Here is a 16058-nt window from a genome sequence, read left to right as displayed (position 1 = left end):
AATTCACTTGAACAATGCACACACACAGGAAGAAGGAGACAAGGGGCCTCCCATGATATCTGCAAACAGGGAGAATTTCATTGCACAGCTTTCGGCACACCATAAAGTTAAAATGTGAGAATCCCACAGCAAAATCTAAAAAAAAAAGTTTCTTGGAAGGCACTAAATGAGCAATCTGCACAGAATATCTCCTTCAAAAGCTCCAGAGAAATTAAGAAGGAACCTGGTACGCAATGCATTGAGACCTTCGCCTACACAAGACCTGGCTGGATGAAATCATTGCTTCATTGCCTTCAGGTTATGTAAGCTAAAACCACGCAACAGAATTGGGGGTAGGGTAGGAGAACACATCCTCCAACAGCTATGGAAACAACCCTGGAGGAAGAGACAGCACCTTTCTACAGTGGTGCCTCACTTAACGATTGCCTCATTAAACGACAAAACCGCTATACGATGACTGTTTTGCGATCACTTTTGCAATCGCAAAATGACGTTTTAATAGGCAAAATCCGCTTTGCGAAGATCAGTTCCCTGCTTCGGGAACCGATTCTTCACATTATGACGTTTTTAAAACAGCTGACTGGAGGCTTCAAAATGGCCGCCCGCTGTGTAAAATGGCTCCCCGCTGTGTTTTTGGATGGATTCCTTGCTTTACAGGCACCGAAAATGGCCGCCCCTATGGAGGATCTTCACTAGATGGTGAGTTTTTCGGCCCATTGGAACACATTGAACAGGTTTTCAATGCGTTTCAATGGGATTTTTTTATTTCGCTGAACGAGGATTTCGCTCTACAGCGATTTCTCTGGAACGGATTACCCTCGTTAAGCGAGGCACCACTGTACAGGTATTTGTAAAACGGATATTACTATGTAAACGAGGAGAACCATCTCGAGATGGGGGGGGAAAAAGAACAAGAACTACCCAGTCGTGTCGTGGGGCCAAAGCTTACATAGACTAATTACAGAATTATGGTGCTGGATGGGATCCCCTGGATCATCTAGTCTAATCCCTTCCAATGAAGAAAAAATACAACTAAAGATGGCCAAACTAAACTTAATCCTCCATTGAAGGAGAATCCAGTACCTTCCAAGGTAATTGGTTCCTCTATCAAACTGCTTTTACCATAAGGAGGTTCTTAGAATCATATAATCATAGAATAATGAAGTTGGAAGGGGCCTAAAAGGCCTTGGAGTCCAATCCCCTACTCAATGCAGGAATACAAATCAAAGGCTATCTGCCAGGTAGTTGTCTAAATTTATCTTCACTGCCTCCAGTGTTGGAGCACTCACCACCTCTTGAGGTAATTGGTTCCATTGTCGTACTACTCTAATAACTAGGAAGCTTTTCCTGATATTCAACCAAAATCTGTCTTCTTGTAACTTCAGCCCATTGTTGCATGTCCTGCACTCTGGGTTGATCAAGAACAGATCCTGCCCTTCCTCTGTAAGACAACCTTTCAAGTATTTGAAAAGTGTTATAATATCTTCCCTCAAGTCTTCTTTTCTCAAGGCTAAACATGCCCCGTTCTTTCAGTCTTTCCTCATAGAGCCTGGTTTCCAGCCCTCTAATCATCCTTGTTCCCTCCTTTGAACTTGTTCCAATTTGCCAGCATCCTCCTTGAAGTGCGATGTTCAGAAATGGTACACAGAACTCAAGATGAAGCCTAACCAGTGCCGGATAGAGGGGAACTAGTTAGTACCTTATAGGATTTGGAAATTATACTTCTATTAATGAAGCCTAAAACAGTATTTGCCTCTTTTTTGTAGTTACATCACATTCTCAGAATCTCCTTTCTTCAAACTGGAATCCATTCATTTGGATCCTATCCACTGGAATAATAAAACAAGCTTGCTCCATCTTCTACAGGACAGTATTTCAGATAGGAGGGCCTAGTGTGCTCTGGTCCATGGGGTCACGAAGAGTCGGACACGACTAAACGACTAAACGAACGAACGAATTTCAGATATCTAAAAATAGCTCATATATTACATCTCAAACATCTCTTCTCTAGGATAAAGATTTCTGACTCTTTCAACTGTTCCCCATGGGACACGGTCTCCAGACACTTTAGAAGACAAGTTTTAGGACTATCAGATTACAAGGGACAAGGACATAACTTACTGCCCTCGTCGTACTTCTTTTTGAGCTTGCTGCAATCCCCATAGTTCTTCTATGCAGTCCCTGCATGGGGAAGATGTTTCCTACTAAAACATGGAAAAGAAATGGCAAAAATCCCTTAAGCTAGTTGTATCTGTTCTTCTGCACAGACTTGGATGTGTCTCCAACATCTTGTTAAGGGTGTCGGGGTTGTGACTGAGGGAACTGTACATGTGAGAACTTGCACTTCACAATTTATCACTGCATCACTATCCCACCACAAGAGAAGGAAGAAGAGACGAGAGAGACATGATCACTGCAGAGAAAACCACTCATGAAAAATATACTTAAGATAAACACTGTTGTAAAAGAATGAACTTGCACTTCTCTTGGTGATACATTTATACTATTCAACATTATATTTATGAAGCAAAGCAATAATTCTTTAATCTTGCCATTCTGGTTTCACAATAACTCGTTTTTAAGAATGGTCCAGCTAGCAAACCACCTTTATTTGGAAGAGTTTCATTCTCCTCAGCGTTTCGGATATACAGAGAATGCAACAACAGAAGAAACAGAGGCATTATCTTGTCCAAATAACTTCCTCCAAATAAAACTGTTTCACCAGCTGGATCATTCTTAAGGCATTATTAGAAACAGGATATTGTCAAGAGACCCACTATGAGTGGGGTGGTTAAATGCACTTGGATTTAAAAATTATCTTTTAATAAAGAATGATGTTTTAAGAATAATGCCTTCTTCAGGTGAAGTGACTGCCTTATAGGACTGTTTACAACGGTAGCGTAGTTCCTCTCAGTGTTTAGGAAATGCAAAGAATGCAACAAAAGAAGAAACAGGGGTATTATCTGGAAGGGATAGTTCTACCAAGTATCGGAACATTTGATTAAAATATATATAACTGCTAGATCTTACAACTACTTCACCTGAAGGAGGCATTATTAGGAACAGGATATTATGAGATTGTCATTGTAAGTGGGATGGCTAAATGTGTTTGTGGATCAGAATTATAAACTGGAGCTTGGTGACTAAAATGTATGTAGTATTGTTGTTGTTGTGTACTGTCAAGCGGCTTCTGACTCTTTGCAACCCTATGAATGAGACATCTCCAAAATGTCCTGCCCTGAACAGCCCTGCTCAGCTCTTGTAGAGTCAAACCTGTGGCTTCCTTTAGGGCATTAATTAATCTCATACAGTGGTGCCTCGCATTACGACATTAATTCGTTCCAGCGAAATCGCTGTACAACAAAAACGTCGTAAAGCGATTTTTAAAAGCCCATAGAAACGCATTAAAATGCGGTTAATGCGTTCCTATGGGCTGGAAAGTCACCGTCCAGCGAAGATCCTCCATAGCGCGGCCATTTTCGCTGCCTGTGCAACGAGGAATCCGTCCCAGAAAACAGCGGGCGACCTTTTTGTTTACCCAGCGGTCATTTTGAAACTGCCGATCAGCTGTTAGAAAATCACCACTTTGCGAGAATCGGTTCCCGAAGCAGGGAACCGATCATTGCAAAGCGAAATTCTCCCATAGGGAACATCGTTTTGCAATCACTTTTGCAATCGCAAAAACATCGATGTCAAATGGTTTCGTCGTTAAATGGAGCGCCTGTCTTGCGGGGCACCACTGTATTTGCTCTTCGTCTTTTCCTGATACTTTCTACCTTTCCCACCATTATTGTCTTGTCCAGGGAATCCTGTCTTCTCATGATGTGCCCAAAGTAGGACAGCCTCAATTTCAACATTTTTGCCTCCAGAGATAGTTTGGGCTTGATTTGCTATAGGACCCACTTATTCAGCTTTCTGGTAGTCCAGGGTATCCACAAAGCTCTCCTCGAGAACCATATTTCAAACATTTTGTTTTCTGTCAGCTTTCTTAACTATCTGTCTTTCACACCCATACAAGATGATCATAAATACAATAATGTGAATGATCTTGGCCTTGCTCCCCAGTGACACATCCTTACACTTGCCAATCTTTTCTAATTCCTTCAATGCTGACCTTCCTAGTCTCAGAGTTCTTCTGATTTCTTGGTGGCAATCTCCATTTGAGTTGCTGGTTGAACCAAAGTAATCACTGGAAGGACAGATCCTGAAGCTGAGGCTCCAATACTTTCGCCATCTGATGAGAAGAGAAGACTCCCTGGAAAAGACCCTGATGTTGGGAAAGTGTGAAGGCAGGGGACAACAGAGGATGAGATGGTTGGACAATGTCATCGAAGCCACCAACATGAATTTGACCCAACTCCGGGAGGCAGTGGAAGACAGGAGGGCCTGGCGTGCTCTGGTCCATAGGGTCACGAAGAATCGGACATGACTTAATGACTAAACAACAACAAAATACAGGATCTCTAACCACTTCAATTTCTTGACTGTCAACATTAAAGTGTGTTAGAACTTGTAATTCAGAGTTATGGGGTTCAGAGTTTATTCAGTCTTTATACAAAATGGACTGAAATTATAAACTGTATGATTTAAGCTTATGCTAACAAAAAAGTTATAAATATAGGACAGGATTATACACTTGTAAATCTAGCTATTGTGGGACCAGAAATTCAAGATTAAGGAATTGTTAATCATGCACATGATGATGAATAGTATGAATGTATTACTAACAAAGGCACAAGTTTGTTGTTTTACCGGCTGATTAATACCACTCTTGTTCTTCTAAAATGTTCAAAACACTGCAGAGACAATGACAGAGATGGCAGAGAGAGAGGGGAAAGGGCCAAGTGAAAAAGGAGTATAATTCTTATAATACCTTTACAGAGATATCTTACGCACATCTGCTCAGAAGTAAGCCTTGCTATTTTCAATGGGTCTTATTACCCACCTATAGGATTGAATCCTTAAAGTGTAGCATATATAAGACAGGGAGCTGAATCAGCTTTCTAGGACATATACGAAGCTTACTAAATGTATAGCCAAACTATTCTGTACTTTAACATGTAAGAGGAGAACTGCATTAAAGAAACTAATAGATCCACCCAAGACAATGCATCTCCATCCAAGTCTGGAGATGTTACGTTCTCAGACTGTAAACCCCAAAATTTCCTAGCCCGTGGCTATGTTAGCTCGGGCTACAGTAATCAAAAAAGCAACATTTCCAATCTCTCTGTCACAGACTGCAGAATATGCATGATGATCGGGTTGTGGGCCACACTTTCCCCCCAATACAGTGGTGCCTCGCATAACGAGTGCACCGTTTAACGACGAATTCGCATAGCAATCCGTTTTTTGGGATCGCTAATGCGATCGCATACCGATGCTTTCTATGGACAGAAATCGCTTTGGGTTTTTCCGTTCTGTATAGCGATGTTTCCCCATAGCGATGGTTAATCCAGAACGGATTAACCTCGCTATGCGGGGCACCACTGTACTCCATTTGAGAATTGCACCAAGCTGGGAAATGAATCAATCTGATCTTGATACCCCAATGGGGAAAAAAGTTCCTAGATGCCTCCTGGAGGTGGAACACACATTTTCTACCCGTCATTCTTCGCAGAATGACTAAGGATCGGTGGGGCTCAAAAACAGCACCAGAACAGTACTTTGTCCACCCTGATACAATGTGTGGTGGTATCAAGGGTGGTGACACCCTTGATGCCACCACACACTGTTGATGCCCATTATGAGCTCGAAACTGTAAAATGGACATTGAGTAGACCAAGAAGAGTGATGCACGGTGCAACCACATGGAAAAGAACACCCATGTTTGAAGTTGCTTCAAAGTTTGAAAGCTAGGTCTCTGGTAGCTTCCACTGCTGAAATCACCAGCTGTCTACATTAACACAATTAATTATCCCACTCAAGAGTCCACCTGGCTCAATTTTTCACTAGGAACATGCCCCCATCTTATTAATTCTACCCTCTTCCCCACATCTTATTTTTTATTATTATTATTTAGTTTTTGGAAGTAACATAGAACTTATCTGATACAGTGCTAAATCTGACAAGCATAATAAAAGAACACAAAAATTGTTCAGAGGAGGGAAAAGAGCAGGCTCTTAGTTGAAGGGAATTATCCTGCTGTAATACTGTGCCCCACTGAAGATGTCACCATCACTGTAGGAGGAGACCACAACTGCTCCTTTAATTGAGACAGATACATGCCAGAAAACCGAGAAATGTGACGACAGTTGAACTGGTACCAAATAAAGCACCCCTTTATTTGCCCACACAAAAAAGAAGCCTATTAGAAAAGGCCAGGCTTCCCTGTGCTTAACTTTATGTCCTGTAGTCAACACTAAAAAGTTCAATGTTGATAGTGCCAACCCCAACTCAAACTTGAGTGCAGCACAGTCACACTCTAAGGGAACAATTCCTGGTAAGAAGAATACAAATGCACAAATATACACAGTACCAAGTATATTTGCTGTACACTGCAGAATTCCTGAGACATCTTCAGTTTCATCACTGCCAGAGTGGTCATCGTAGGAGCATCGGTTGGAGATATTGTGGAAGTTCTTTTCAGCATCCCTGTAACTAGAAAAAAACATAAAAGAGGTATGTGATGATGAAACAAAGACGAGCCATGGCATTTAGAATTATTAAACTCCTAAGAGAGAAGAATCAGCATGGCTTTTTCGAAACTCCTGGCTGATCCATCTTTCACAGTTGTTCTAAGAGTCAAAGTGAAGAGAGCAGACGACCTGGGGAATCCAAAAAGCCTTTAACAAAGTCTTTCACCAAAGATTATATGTATATCAAGGTGTGTAACAGGTTCTCTTATTGACTGAAAATGGGTTGAAGAGTGGGAAGCAGAAGGACAGAATAAAATGATCCATTCTCACATTGGGGTCTCTGGGGGGATTCTTTAATGGTATGACTATGGATTAATATTCACCAATATCAAGTGGAACTTGCAATCCACACCTGAGTCTTCCACAAAACATGTTCCACCCTCTTTCTGAAACATATTCCCCCAGTATATGTGGTGAGGTTATATGAAGTATTGAGGATTTCCAAAGCCACTACTGCTGAATTTCCCGCTGTGTCAGTAGCAAAAAGCAGCCACTGTTTTGTATGAACAAGGTTTGCGCTTCCATGCCCATCTGTCCTTTATTTTCTATTCCTTGCCCTTCCCCGCAAAATGGATACACACACAAATTGTTTTGCGATTACCCTTCACTATAGACTTACCTGAAAGACTCACACAGTGTGTCTGTTTTCTACTTTCTTCCCACTTCTCCTTCCCACCGTCTCCCCTTGCCAGTACTTGATAAACTCATAAATAGTACATGTCAGAATGCCTTGGGGAATTTCAGAAATGTATTTTTCTTTCCACTCTCCAGTTTGTATACTGCTATACACCCACTAAGTCCTCTGAGTATATAGAAGCATCTTCTATATTTCTGGACAGCTGATGTGGTCTCTAAACTGATGGATACTTGCTTTTTATTCATTTTTATTTATATATAGTATTTATATACCATCTTTTTCCTGGAGCAATGGTTCCCAACCTTTTCCAAGTTTTTGGCCATCTTTTATATGAGTCAATTAGTCTGCACCCTCCCCCATGTTCTCATAAGAAGGCATTTTTAAGGGATAAAGACCCCTTCTCAGAAAGTAGAGGCTTATTTCACCCCCAAAAGGCCTGTTTCTCATACCTACACATACATGCTAACTTTAATATCCAGCACCAAAAAGTCAAGGAAGACTTTATTTAACAAGGGCTACAACACATATAAGGCAACCCGCGATGCCCCAGAAAACACTTGGGGGTCACGACCCTTAGACTGGGAAACACTGTCCTACAGGATCCAAGGTGGCTCATGGTATTTAAAAGAAACCAAGTTAAAAGCCAAATAACAAATTATTACAATATTTAAAAATCATTAAACAAATATATTGAAATTCATAACAAGCATAATATTAAAAAGACAAGTAAAACAGAATAAAGGTAAAGGTAAAGGTTCCCTTTGACAATTTTTGTCCAGTCGTGTTCGACTCTAGGGGGCGGTGCTCATCCCCCGTTTCCAAGCCATAGAGCCAGCGTTTTGTCTGAAGTCAATCTTCCGTGGTCGCATGGCCAGTGCGACTTAGACATGGAACACTGTTACCTTCCCACCAAGGTGGTCCCTATTTATCTACTCACATTTGCATGCTTTCGAACCGCTAGGTTGGCGGGAGCTGGGACAAGCGACAGGCGCTCACTCTGTCATGTGGATTCGATCTTACAGCTGAAGATCTACAGATCTTACAGCACAGAGGCTTCTGCGGTTTAACCTGCAGCGCCACCTTAAAAAATCCCCTTAGTCAATTAGTCTGTAAGAGAGCAGTTCAGTAAAAAGCTCCCCCTACAGAGTCAAATAGGTAACAAGGCTACCCTAGTCATAGTCCTATGGGGCAGTTCCCAGGAAGAAGGTGCAACTGCCTTAGATTCCTTCTGCTTCCCAGTTGAGACAGATGGAGAGAAGCACAATATGGGGGTAGAAAGACATCTTGTCCACCTTCTGGTTTATCCTCTCCCAGTTTCAAAAGTCTGCTTGGGATTTGAGATGACTTCCGGGACTGGGAGTCCTAAAATTATGAAAATCTCATAACCTGACACCTAGTTCCACAGCCAGGCGCCTTGATCTATTTAGCTCCCTTAGCTCCATTACCTGATTAGCCATTAGTTTATCCGCTTTGAATCCATCTCCTGTGCCCTTTTCCATAATCAACTGGCCCAGAAGATAGTCCAGACTCCCTCCCACTTTCTGCTTGACCTGCCCTCTACAATGTCACCAGGGTTCACCTCTGGTCGTTGGCTTTGGTCCTGAAATCTCAGGGAATAGCAGGTTGCAGAACGACCCAAGGAGGTGTGCTTTGACCCTTCCATTGTTTGTTTGTTTGTATGACACCTTTCTCCACATAGGAGACCCAAGGCAGCTCACAACAATTAAAAGCATACAAAACAGGTTCGAAATGCTGTACAAAAATTATATTAAAAACAATTAAACATCAATAAAGATTAAAAACTGTTTTAAGTTCTTTTAAAAACGCATTAATATATCTACATTCGATAAATACAGGAATCCCTATACTCCCTCCACTCTTCCCATCTGATATGGCAAACTTCTGGAAACCCCAGATGTTGGGAAGTGGTGATAGGTTTCTCGGGGGAAAGACTAGAAGTTTTTCAGTGGTAAGGTAAAAGTAAAGGTAAAGGTTCCCCTTAACAATTTTTGTCCAGTCGTGTTCGACTCTAGGGGGCGGTGCTCATCCCCGTTTCCAAGCCATGGAGCCAGCGTTTTGTCCTAAGACAATCTTCCGTGGTCACATGGCCAGTGCGACTTAGACACGGAACGGTGTTACCTTCCCACCGAAGTGGTCCCTATTTATCTACTTGCATTTGCATGCTTTCGAACCGCTAGGTTGGCGGGAGCTGGGACAAGCGACGGGCGCTCACTCCGTCGCGTGGATTCGATCTTACAACTGCTTGGTCTTCTGACCCTGCAGCACAGGCTTCTGCGGTTTAGCCCGCAGCGCCACCACGTTCAGCAGAGAAAGGTTCAAATATCACCCCACCAAGAGTCACTGGCCATGCTGGCTAGGAGATTTTGGCAGCTAGAGCCTGGAAAAAGCATCATTTGTGAGCTTTCTAGCTGTAGTTTCTTCCCTGAAATAAGAACATCTCCTGCAACTCTAAAGCACAGAAGTAGCAAACCAGGTTTCCAGCTCCATCCTTAACCAAAAAAAATATGCAATTTTTAACTCCAGTAGATTTTACCTAAGAACCATGGACTTTTCTCATTTTTAAGTATTGGCAATTGCTTGGAGCTTACCTAACAAGGGAGCTCACACCAGGAAAGAATTTGCTGTAGGAGGTAAAGAAAGAAGAAGAGGAAGGAGAGAATAATGTAAGGAAAGTGCTGGAGGCAATTCAACAGAGAGAGAGAGAGAGAGAGAGAGAGAGAGAGAGAGAGAGAGAGAGAGAAACTCTGCTCTCATTTTATAGGAATGTAAGCTTTAAAAGAAAAGCAGCCTTTGGTTTCCACTCCATTCCCCCCCACATCTGTTCCATCCGCCACATGAAACTGTGAGTAAAGACGCATGGATGATTTCACGACCCACACCTCCTTCCCCCATTCTGCCCCAGGTACTTTCCTAGACATGGTAGCATTCTTAACACCAAGGAGGACCTTGAGATCTCAGCTTGACAAAATGGTTTTGGCAGAAGGCACAAGGACAAACCTCCAACCCTCCGACAGTTTCAGAAGAATTGGAAGACAGCTGGAATGAATTTTAAATGCACCCTTCTGACCTGACTTGAACAGTATGCCAAAGTTGCCAGGGCATGGAGGTTCACTATACATGAGCCAAGGACACTGTCTGACAAGTGTCCTTTGTCACCGCTGCTTAAGCAACACAGTCCTGGGGAATGACTTATCCATACTTGAGTCAATGACCTAGAATAAGAATCCATAGGAAAATTCTTGTAGAATGCGGGGGGGGGGGGGGGAAGCACGGATGAAAGTACTGTACCTGATTGCTTTCTTCAGTGTCAGATTTACATGCAAGCTAAACTGCAGGATAAGTTTTCCAATATAAGAATATAACTGCAAATATAACTCTGCCTCAATAATAAATATCAAGTTATACATGGTACATGTTTTGGAGTAATGTTAGGGGACCTCATAAAGTCAAATTAGCCTAAGTCCTCAGTAGGTCTTAACCCAGCAGTGGTTGTCTCTGAACTACATGCCAAATAACAATGGTGGTTATTCCCTTTCTGAATTGTGTTTTCAAAACCCGGTGTTTAATGATTTTGTGGGTATTTTTTATGAATTAAGGAGGGGTTGCACTCAGTAGAACAGTTTGTGCTTTGCCACTACTTTCAGTTTCCAGAATGTTCCATTAATAAAAAGATGACTGTGGAGTCACCCAATCAGTCTTGTCAGTGCTTGGCAACTGACCGGATAGCTTCGTGCTTTAGGTCTCCGGCTAAGGAGCCAGAGGTTGGCAGTTTGATTCCACAACGGTGCCCCCTACAGGTAGAGCCAGCCTGTGTGGCCTTGGACACGCTGCACAATACAGTACTTCCCTACATTCTCTAGAGGTACCTAGAAACCCCTGAATGTTAATGCCATATCATTATCATTATTCAAAAATGCCAGGGGCAGTGAATAAAAATTATAAAACATTGACTGGTATTATATAAGAGATACATGTTTTAACCAAAAACCTATGTTTCTATTAAATATCGGCACGTTATTCTTATTCTTAAGCCAGGTGGACCAATGGTTTGATTCAGTATTGGGGGACAGTGATTTCATCATAGACATCCTTCAGTCTCAAGAGACTATGGCATCGTGCTCTGCATGGAGGACTTGGAACAGCGTCTAGTGTGGCTGAGAAGGCCAATTCGAGAGTGACAATCCCTTCCACACTTAGGACAAATACAATCTGTACCCCGTCTAGCTCCCTGATTTTGCTGCTTTCGTGACTGCCTCTTTACCTCAGCCTGCTGGGTGAGGGTATGCATCGCATGCCTCCAGGCTGAACGCTCAGATGTCAGGGTTTCCCATCTGTTGAGGTCCATTTCTAAGGCCTACAGATCCCGCTTGCAGATGTCCTTGTATCGCAGCTGTGATCTCCCTCTGGGGCAATTTCCCTGTACTAATTCTCCATACAGGAGATCCTTTGGAATCCAACCATCGGCCATTCTCACGACGTGCCCAAGCCAACGTAGACGTCACGGTTTCAGTAGTGTATACATGCTAAAAATTCCAGCTCGTTCTAGGACTACTCTGTTTGGAACTTTGTCCTGCTAGGTGATACCAAAAATGCATCGGAGGCAACACATATGGAACGTGTTCAGCTTTCTCTCCTGCCTCGCATGAAGGGTCCAGGACACTGATTTAAGAGGCTTAAAATATGATGAGAAATTGGACCTTCTCAGTAGTGGACCCTACTCTGTGGAATAAACTGCTATGAGAGGTGTGCTAGGCTCTGTCCTGTCCCACTTTTAGCAAAAGTTTAAAGACAGGACTTTATAAATTGATCTTCAAGAACAGATTACCAGCTGTGGTGAATGTTCATCTGTAAATGCGGTGTTTGGGTTACATCACCATATTGTTTGGGTTTGCATGTGGGCCGTTGGGGGAGTGAAGGTTCACCAGTCTATTCTGTAAACCACCCCAAGTAGTAGGTGTCACTAGATGGGACAGTAAATAAATAAATAAATGTTGACCTTCTTGATACCGGCTGCTGTCAACCAACCTATTATTGTTTCTGAGCTTCGGATATTTTCAAACATCTTGAAACTGTAGAATTCTTTCTGTTTTATATAATTATATTTATTATATTTTAAAACTGCCTATTGTTTGCACAGCTGAAAGCACAAACAATTACTGGAAAATAAATTACAGGGGGGGGAAATGACTGTGACTATAAGGTCCCTTCCTCTCCAGTCTTCTATTTGTTTCAATACAGTTCATTGTTTTACACCGCAATTAAATCGTGTAAACATTCACTGGGACTGAAACAAACAGCAAAACTGAAATTGCATACCGTCTTCTATTAAAATTAAGCGACATCTCCTGAGTGCAATAGAAAAGCAGTTAGGCTGAGGTCTAAAAACTCTGCTACAATGCCAAAGGCACTGCCCCATTAATTAACAAACCACTGCATGATGCATTCTACATAAAGGTCACACTATTGTATCTGCTCTGTGCTAAAAATATTAAAATCCTGAATGCAGCCAACGGAATCTCTGTGCTTTTTAAAAAGGTTCATTCTATTCTATCAGGCAAAATCATCATCATCATCATCATCATCATCGTAACCATCTTTATCTCTTTATTTAGTGGCCACACAAGACACTTAATTTTATTTTCAAGCATTACAATGCAATACGATTCACTGCCTAGGATGAACTCTCCAGAAAACTATCCCAAAATAATATTAAGTAATGGCATATGATGATTATTTGGCAGGCTAGCTCAGTGGTTTAGGTATTTGGATGTGGAACCAAAGGTTGAGACTTCCAATTCCCCACTATGCTTCTTGCAAAGTAAAATCAGCTTGTGCAGTCTTGGGCAAGTCTCTAAATTACATCTCCCAGAATCCCCCTTAAGCTGTATGTAGTCAGGGCAGCTTATGACCGGGATTGGGGACAGACTCCTACCCCTGTCGTAACCCACCCAAGGCTGCAGTTCTAAAAAGGTAGCTTTCCAGGTTCTTTCCCCACTCTTACAGGTCCACAACAATCAGTAAATTTCTTTGGTCCTGATATGATGCTCCAGCAAGAGGGAGAAGTTTGATTTTCCTAAGAATGTAACAATTACTCACAAATTTCTTGATCCTCAAAGGAAAAGGTGTCTGAATATCACCCCTCAAAAAAAGTAACTGGTGCAAGATTTGTCACTCCAATGACCACAAAAAGAGGGTTTTCATCATAGGCAACCTTCACATGAAAGCTGTGAGTTTTGGAAAAAAAAAAACACCTATTTTACACTAAAAAATTATGCTTTGCACAAAATGCAAGGTTTTCTTCTCAAAATATAAATGATTCCATCAAAATACACAGTGATGTGGATTTTTTTTTACAATTAACACTTCTGAGGTTGCAATATTTATTTTATTTATTGCAAAGAAGTGCCAAAATGTAGAAAACTCACAAAAACTCTTGCAAGTCAGCTATTGGGGAACCTGAATAGAGATCTTAAGGCATAAAATCCTCCTTCCAAAAAAAGAAAGAAAAAGAGTTTGCACTGAACGTAGTTACTGTAGACTACTTAAAAATAATAAATGCTGGAATATATACAGAACTTCATACAAGGTATAAAAGCTCCAACTACAGACTAACCATAAGGGATCAGACTTATTAACAAAAAAAAAATCTGAAATGTTGCTAGAAGCAGACACTATGGACAGCTCCTGATTGGAAATGGGAATTTCTTAACTATCAAAAGCATCTGAGTCCACAACAATACCTTTTCTCACCTCATATAATTTGCAAATTACCTTACTTTTTCCTTGTATTCGAATTAGCTTCCTCTGACATTTCAACTACAAAAAACTGCTTTAGTCAAAACTTTCAAGCCTTAGACGCAAGAGTCAGTTCTTTACTTTGTCTTTCATTCCTGACAGATTTATGAGAGATTAAAACACACAAAGCGAAATAAAAATACAAATGACTGTTACAAAAGAAATTATCCATAAAATCTTCAAAAGTTAAGATACTCCACATACTGTTGTGGTGTTGGCCATTTTGGCTTATGTGGTGCAAATACCTGCTACGATTTATTTTAGCAGCCACTGATAAGTTCCTATTATTTATTACCTACTGTCCTGCCTATCTATCCGTTGCTTGCCATCTTGGAGAAAACTGCTCTACTTACCCAGTAACTTGATGCTCATAATGTTGCAGTGTCCTCTGGAGAGTCTGCCTTATGGTCTGAGGCTGCAGAATAAACAACAAATAATAATAAAAATGTTATCAGCAGTTTTTCAGTCAGTTTAGCTCTCAGCGCGACATCTGAATGGAAGCAACTACTGAAATTATTGCTTAATCTAATGTATGTTTTCCCAATTGCACACTTTTTTCCTCTCTTCACACTTCTGCTATGCTCCCCCCAGGGTAACAGGAAGAAACCTGCCCAGAAGTAGCAAGCTGTTTTTGTTCCACAAACATATCAATATTTCAAGGCTCCTTCCTGATATTTCAGTCCTCTGTTAAATCAGCAGTCATTTCTTAAACACCAGCACAACTAAATACAAAGAGCAGTGAAAAGAAAAATATAACACAAGCAGAATGAGATGACAGCCACTAAGGCCCAAAGTAAATGTCAACATCTCCCTCTCTTACCAGGCTTCTGCTCCCAGCTACGGTGTCTCCAGGCCACATTTCATTAAAGTCAGGGAAACACTAACATGAATGCATGTGCTATATCTAGTTTGGAACTGAATGGTAAATGTCTTCCGAGCATTTCTACCGAGAGGGAACATCGTAATTACAAAACAACAACTCCATTTTAACTCTCTCTTTATTGATAGAATCATAGAAACACAGAATATTTGATTCGGAAGGGGCTTATAAGACCATCAAGTCCAACTGCCTTCTCAATGCTGGAATCCAATTCAAACAAGATTTGACAGACAGTTGTCCAATTTTCTCTTGAATACGTCCAGCGCTGAAGTGCTCACGACCTCCCAAGATAACTGGTTCCACTGTCATACTGTTCGAACAGTTAAGAAAGTTTTTTCCGGAAATTCTGCCTAAATCTGGTTTCCTGTAGCTTGAGCCTGTTATTATGTATCCGGCACTCTGGGATGATCGAGAACAGATCCTGTCCCTCCTTTAAAATAAATGACTACCCTTCAAGTATTTGAAAAATGCTATCATATCTCCCCTCAGTCTTCTTTTCCCAAACAATGAGGTTTGAATGAATGTCCTGTTCAAAATCAACCGAATACAAGCAAACTCTTCCACACAATAAGGGAAAGTTCTATCTGCATCCAACTGAATGTGAGCAGAACAGGCCTCATAGTCCCAACACAACAACGTTGTAAAATGAAAGCACAAGATATTGGTGGTGACTCCAACACATGAGGCTTCATCCTATTCACATTTCCAGCCCTCACACATACTTCTCAGCACCCCATTAGGGATAAAGGTAGTCCCACAACTGATCTAAAATCCCACACCAATGTTCTACTCATAGTGGTGGCATTGTGTCAATTTTGAGAGTAAGGAGAAAGTGACTGAGTGAGGGCAAAGTTCTGCGGAGGTCCCTTAAAGCACTGGTTCTTAACCTTGGGTTACTCAGGAGTTTTGGACTGCAACTCCCAGAAGCCTTCACCACCAGCTGTCCTGACTGGGGTTTCTGGGAGTTGCAGTTCAAAAGCATCCGAGTAACAAAGGTTAAGAACCACTGCCTTAAAGCTCTGAAGGTAAGAGAGGCCACCATTTTCTTTCACCACAATGACCCCAATCTAAAGATATTTTAAGAATGATT

General features: G+C 41.5%; 1 protein-coding gene across 3 annotated transcripts in view; it reads right to left on the bottom strand.

Annotated features, from left to right (window-relative positions):
* Positions 1-16058, bottom strand: part of GUCY1A2 (guanylate cyclase 1 soluble subunit alpha 2) — a 241217-nt gene that overhangs the window by 208091 nt on the left and 17068 nt on the right. For all 3 annotated transcript variants that reach the window (XM_078390083.1, XM_078390084.1, XM_072993644.2), the window contains exons 2-3: positions 14442-14503; positions 6476-6597 (exon numbers count right to left, since the gene is read on the bottom strand). In XM_078390083.1, coding sequence (XP_078246209.1) covers positions 6476-6597; positions 14442-14503 — 184 coding nt within the window. The remainder of the gene's footprint in view (positions 1-6475; positions 6598-14441; positions 14504-16058) is intronic.

Source organism: Pogona vitticeps, chromosome 3 (assembly GCF_051106095.1).
Source record: "Pogona vitticeps strain Pit_001003342236 chromosome 3, PviZW2.1, whole genome shotgun sequence".
In the NCBI taxonomy this organism is placed as follows: Eukaryota; Metazoa; Chordata; class Lepidosauria; order Squamata; family Agamidae; genus Pogona; species Pogona vitticeps.
This window is presented reverse-complemented; position numbering and strand designations above follow the sequence as displayed.